Below are 6,236 nucleotides of genomic sequence, written 5' to 3'. Positions count from 1 at the left end.
CCCCCCTCGCTCTGTCTCTCTACCCCCCCTCGCTCTGTCTCTCTACCCCCCCTCGCTCTGTCTCTCTACCCCCCCTCGCTCTGTCTCTCTACCCCCCCTCGCTCTGTCTCTCTACCCCCCCTCGCTCTGTCTCTCTACCCCCCCTCGCTCTGTCTCTCTACCCCCCCTCGCTCTGTCTCTCTACCCCCCTCGCTCTGTCTCTCTACCCCCCCTCGCTCTGTCTCTCTACCCCCCCTCGCTCTGTCTCTCTACCCCCCCTCGCTCTGTCTCTCTACCCCCCCTCGCTCTGTCTCTCTACCCCCCCTCGCTCTGTCTCTCTACCCCCCCTCGCTCTGTCTCTCTACCCCCCCTCGCTCTGTCTCTCTACCCCCCCTCGCTCTGTCTCTCTACCCCCCCTCGCTCTGTCTCTCTACCCCCCCTCGCTCTGTCTCTCTACCCCCCCTCGCTCTGTCTCTCTACCCCCCCTCGCTCTGTCTCTCTACCCCCCCTCGCTCTGTCTCTCTACCCCCCCTCGCTCTGTCTCTCTACCCCCCCTCGCTCTGTCTCTCTACCCCCCCTCGCTCTGTCTCTCTACCCCCCCTCGCTCTGTCTCTCTACCCCCCCTCGCTCTGTCTCTCTACCCCCCCTCGCTCTGTCTCTCTACCCCCCCTCGCTCTGTCTCTCTACCCCCCCTCGCTCTGTCTCTCTACCCCCCCTCGCTCTGTCTCTCTACCCCCCCTCGCTCTGTCTCTCTACCCCCCCTCGCTCTGTCTCTCTACCCCCCCTCGCTCTGTCTCCCCCCCCCCCCGTTGCCCTGTCTCTCTCTTCCCCCCCCTCGCTCTGTCTCCCTCTCTCCCCCCCCTCGCTCTGTCTCCCTCTCTCCCCCCCTCGCTCTGTCTCTCTCTCCCCCCCTCGCTCTGCCTCTATCTGACACCCCCCCGCCCCTCACTCTGCCTCTCTCCCCCCCCTCGCTCTGTCTCTCTCCCCTCCCTCGCTCTGTCTCTCTCTCCCCCCTCGCTCTGCCTCTTTCCCCCCTCTCGCTCTAGGCCTGGGAAGTCACTACCCGTACCTGCGCCTACACCAACCACACAGTCCTGCCAGAGGCCCTGGAACGCTGGCCTGTCCATCTCTTCGAGTCACTGCTGCCCCGTCACCTTTCCATCATCTACGAGATCAACCGGAGGCATCTGGAGGTAAGGCCCGCACTGTCGGGGGGTCAGTGCTGAGGGAGTGCCGCACTGTCGGAGGGTCAGTGCTGAGGGAGTGCCGCACTGTCGGGGGGTCAGTGCTGAGGGAGTGCCGCACTGTCGGAGGGTCAGTGCTGAGGGAGTGCCGCACTGTCGGAGGGTCAGTGCTAAGGGAGTGCCGCACTGTCGGAGGGTCAGTGCTGAGGGAGTGCCGCACTGTCGGAGGGTCAGTGCTGAGGGAGTGCCGCACTGTCAGAGGGTCAGTACCGAGGGAGTGCCGCACTGTGGGAGGGTCAGTGCTGAGGGAGTGCCGCACTGTCGGAGGGTCAGTACTGAGGGAGTGCTGCACTGTCAGAGGGTCAGTGCTGAGGGAGTGCCACACTGTCAGAGGGTCAGTACTGAGGGAGTGCCACCCTGTCGGAGGGTCAGTGCTGAGGGAGTGCCACCCTGTCGGAGGGTCAGTACTGAGGGAGCGCCGCACTGTCAGAGGGTCGGTACTGAGGGAGTGCCGCACTGTTGGAGGGTCAGTACTGAGGGAGTGCCGCACTGTTGGAGGGTCAGTACTGAGGGAGCGCCGCACTGTTGGAGGGTCAGTGCTGAGGGAGCGCCGCACTGTTGGAGGGTCAGTGCTGAGGGAGCGCCGCACTGTTGGAGGGTCAGTGCTGAGGGAGCGCCGCACTGTCAGAGGGTCAGTGCTGAGGGAGCGCCGCACTGTTGGAGGGTCAGTACTGAGGGAGCGCCGCACTGTTGGAGGGTCAGTGCTGAGGGAGCGCCGCACTGTTGGAGGGTCAGTGCTGAGGGAGTGCCGCACTGTCGGAGGGTCAGTGCTGAGGGAGCGCCGCACTGTCAGAGGGTCAGTGCTGAGGGAGCGCCGCACTGTTGGAGGGTCAGTACTGAGGGAGCGCCGCACTGTCGGAGGGTCAGTGCTAAGGGAATGCCGCACTGTCGGAGGGTCAGTGCTGAGGGAGTGCCGCATTTCGGAGGGTCAGTACTGCGGGAGTGCCGCACTGTCGGAGGGTCAGTACTGCGGGAGTGCCGCACTGTCGGAGGGTCAGTGCTGAGGGAGTGCCGCACTGTCGGAGGGTCAGTGCTGAGGGAGTGCCGCACTGTCGGAGGGTCAGTGCTGAGGGTGTGCCGCACTGTTGGAGGGTTAGTGCTGAGGGAGTGCCGCACTGTCGGAGGGTCAGTCCTGAGGGAGTGCCGCACTGTCGGAGGGTCAGTACTGAGGGAGCGCCGCACTGTCGGAGGGTCAGTACTGAGGGAGTGCCGCACTGTCGGCGGGTCAGTGCTGAGGGAGTGCCGCACTGTCGGCGGGTCAGTGCTGAGGTAGTGCCGCACTGTCGGAGGGTCAGTGCTGAGGGAGTGCCGCACTGTCGGAGGGTCAGTACTGAGGTAGTGCCGCACTGTCGGAGGGTCAGTACTGAACGCCCCTATCGTATCTGCCTCCATCACCACCCCTGGCAGCGTGTTCCACACACCTGCCACTCTCTGTGTAAAAAACTTGCCCCTCACATCTCCTTCGAACTTTCCCCCTCTCACCATAAGCCCGTGCCCCCCTAGTATTAGACATTTCAACTCTGCGGGAGAAAGATTCTGACTGTCGACCCTATCTCTGCCTCTCATCATTTTCCAGGCTTCTATCAGGTCTCCCCCCAGCCTCCGCCGCTCCACAGAAAACAACCCGAGTTTGTCCAGCCTCTCCTTCTAGCTCAGACCCTCTAATCCAGGCAGCGTCCTGGTAAACCTCTTCCGCACCCTCTCCAAAGCCTCCACATCCTTTCTGTGGGTGGCACAGTGGTTAGCACTGCTGCCTCACAGCGCCAGGGACCCGGGTTCGATTCCCGTCTCGGGTCACTGTCTGTGCGGAGTCTGCACGTTCTCCCCGTGTCTGCGTGGGTTTCCTCCGGGTGCTCCGGTTTCCTCCCACAGTCCAAAAGACGTGCTGGTTAGGTGCTAAATTCTCCCTCAGTGTTACTCGAACAGGAGTGTGGCAACTAGGGGATTTTCACAGTAACTTCATCGCAGTGTTAATGTAAGCCTTACTTGTGACACTAACAAATAAACTTAATTTAGCGACCAGAATTAGAATAGAATAGAACCCCGACAGTGCAGAAGGAGGCCAGTCGGCCCATCGAGTCTGCACCGACCACAATCCCACCCAGCCCCTGTCTCTGTCACCCCACGTATTTACCCTGCTAGTTCCCCTGACACTAAGTGGCAATTTTAGCATGGCCAATCCACCTAATCATCACATCATTGGAGGAAACCGGAGCACCCGGAGGAAACCCACGCAGACACGGGGGAGAACGTGCAGACTCCGCACAGACAGTGACCCGAGCCGGGAATCGAACCCGGGTCCCTGGCGCTGTGAGGCAGCAGTGCTAACCACTGTGCCACCGTGCCGCCCCTATTGAACGCAATACTCTTAAGTGCGGCCTAACCAAAGTTTTATGAAGCTGCAACGTGACATCCCGAATCTTGTACTCGATGCCCCGATGCATAAAGGGAAGCGTGCCGTCCGCCTTCTTCACCACCCTCTCTACTTGTGTGGCCACTTTCATCGAGCTCTGGACTTGCACTGTGGGGAGGCGGTGGCCCAGTGGTATTATTGCTAGACTATTAACCCAGAATCTCAGCTAATGTTCTGGGGGACCCGGGTTCGAATCCCCGCCACGGCAGGTGGTGGAATTTGAATTCAATAAAAAATAATATCTGGGATTAAGAATCTATTGATGACCCATTGTGGGAAAAACCCATCGGGTTCCCTTTAGGGAAGGAAATCTGCCGTCCTTACCCCGGTCTGGCCTACATGTGACTCCAGAGCCACAGCAATGTGGTTGACTCTCAACTGCCCTCCAAGGGGCAACTAGGGATGGGCAATAAATGCTGGGCCCAGCCAGCGACGCCCATGTCCCACGAATTAATTAAAAAAAGATCCATCTGTACATAAATGATGTCTTTTTTGGGACAGTCCCCTCCAGGAGATTAGTAAGGCCACACTTGGAATACTGAGTACAGTTCTGGTCACCCTTTTATAGAAAGGATATTATTCAACTAGAAAGAGCGCAGGAAAGATTTACCCGGATGCTACCGGGACTTGATGGATTGAGTTATAAGGAGAGGCTGGATAGACTGAGACTTTTTTCTCTGGAGCGTAGGAGGCTGAGGGGTGATCTTATAGAGGTCTATAAAATAATGAGGGACACAGATCAGCTAGATAGTCAATATCTTTTCCCAAAGGTAGGAGAGTCTAAAACTAGAGGGTTTAAGGTGAGAGGGGAGATATACAAAAGTGTCCAGAGGGGCAATTTTTTCACACAGAGGGTGGTGAGTGTCTGGAATGAGCTGCCAGAGGTAGTAGTAGAGGCGGGTACAATTTTATCTTTTAAAAAGCATTTAGACAGTTACATGGGTACGATGGGTATAGAGGGATATGGGCCAAATGTGGGCAATTGGGATTAGCTTAGGGGTTTAAAAAAAAAGGGCGGCATGGACAAGTTGGGCCGAAGGGCCTGTTTCCATGCTGTAAACCTCTCTGACTCTATGAATGTGAGATAGGGAGGGTGGGGTTTAGGTGGTAGATGTTGCGAGGGGGTTTTCCCTCTGCCTCAGGAGCCCAGGGGTGGGCCACCATCTGCGTCGGCCATCTTGGATCGAGGCGAGGGAAGATTCCTTCCTCGGACGGTGACGAAAATTCGGAATTCCTTCCCCCCCCACCAGCCGAGGCTCCGTCGTTAACGATATTCCATTCTCGGAACGATAGGTTTTTGGACGGTGAGGGAATTGGGAGGGGCGCAGGGAAGTGGAGTTGAGGGGGATTGACGAGCCGTGTCCCTATTGAAGGGCTGGAGGGGCCGAACGGCCTCTTCCCGCTCCGGTTACCCCGGGTTTTTATACAGGGGACAGGACAAGATGGGTGGACACCACAAACCAGGCAGCCTGTGCGGAGAGAGAGAGGAGCGGGGTTACGAGATGTCTCAATGGCCCTGGCCCCAGGGATGTGTCTAACCGTGTGCGATCGCCAAGGGGGTATTGTTCTCAGGTGCTGGTGGGGGGGTGGGGGGCTGGTGTCTGTTTTAACCGCCTCACTCCCCCTTTTGCCCTCCGCAGAACGTGGCCAAGAAGTTCCCGGGAGACAACGACCGACTGCGCCGCATGTCGCTGATTGAGGAGGGTGACACCAAGAGGATCAACATGGCCCATCTCTGCATCGTGGGGGCCCACGCGGTGAATGGAGTTGCCCGCATCCACTCGGAGATCCTGAAAAAGACTGTGTGAGTTCCACAAACCCCCAGGTCAAAGGCTTTCACTTCATCGAATCCCTGCAGCGCAGAATCTAGAATCAGGAGGAGGCCATTCGGCCCTCCCAGCCTGCTCCGCCATTCGTCCCGATCATGACTGATCATCAAATTCAATATCCTGATTCCCCCCTTCCCCCCCCCCTCCCCCCTTTCCCCCCACCCTCCCCCCTTTCCCCCCACCATATCCCTCGATCCCTTGAGCCCCCGAGAGCGATATCTAATTCCTTCCTGAAATCACACAACGTTTTGGCCTCAACGACTTTCTGTGGGAGTGAATTCCACCGCTCTCTGGGTGAAGAAATTTCTCCTCACCTCAGTCCTAAAAGGTTTTTCCTTTCAGTTTACCCTTTTCCTCAAACTATGACTGCACCCCCCCTTGTTCTGAAGAGTATTCGGCCCATCGAGCCTGCACTGACCCTCCGAAGGAGCCACTCCTCCCCCCGCCCCGCGCAAGGCCCAATCCACCACCCTATCCCCGTAACCCCATGCCTCAATCACGGCCAACCTACACATCTTTGGACACTAAGGGGCAATTTAGCACGGCCAATCCACCTAACCTACACATCTTTGGACACTAAGGGGCAATTTAGCATGGCCAATCCACCTAACCTACACATCTTTGGACACTAAGGGGCAATTTAGCATGGCCAATGCACCTAACCTGTACATCTTTGGACACTAAGGGGCAATTTAGCATGGCCAATCCACCTAACCTACACATCTTTGGACACTAAGGGGCAATTTAGCATGGCCAATCCACCCAACCTGT

General features: G+C 58.1%; 1 protein-coding gene across 1 annotated transcript in view; it reads left to right on the top strand.

Annotated features, from left to right (window-relative positions):
* Positions 1-1,025: 1,025 nt before the first annotated feature.
* LOC144491215 (glycogen phosphorylase, muscle form-like) overlaps positions 1,026-6,236 on the top strand; it is a gene marked incomplete at its 5' end in the record, with an annotated part of 7,954 nt that continues 2,743 nt past the window's right edge. Inside the window, 2 exons of the mRNA XM_078208891.1 lie at positions 1,026-1,172; positions 5,277-5,440. Coding sequence (XP_078065017.1) covers positions 1,026-1,172; positions 5,277-5,440 — 311 coding nt within the window. The remainder of the gene's footprint in view (positions 1,173-5,276; positions 5,441-6,236) is intronic.

This window comes from Mustelus asterias, unplaced genomic scaffold (assembly GCF_964213995.1).
Source record: "Mustelus asterias unplaced genomic scaffold, sMusAst1.hap1.1 HAP1_SCAFFOLD_4741, whole genome shotgun sequence".
Lineage (NCBI taxonomy): Eukaryota > Metazoa > Chordata > Chondrichthyes > Carcharhiniformes > Triakidae > Mustelus > Mustelus asterias.
The sequence above is the reverse complement of the archived record's forward strand: the minus strand, read 5'-3'. Positions and strand labels throughout refer to the sequence as shown.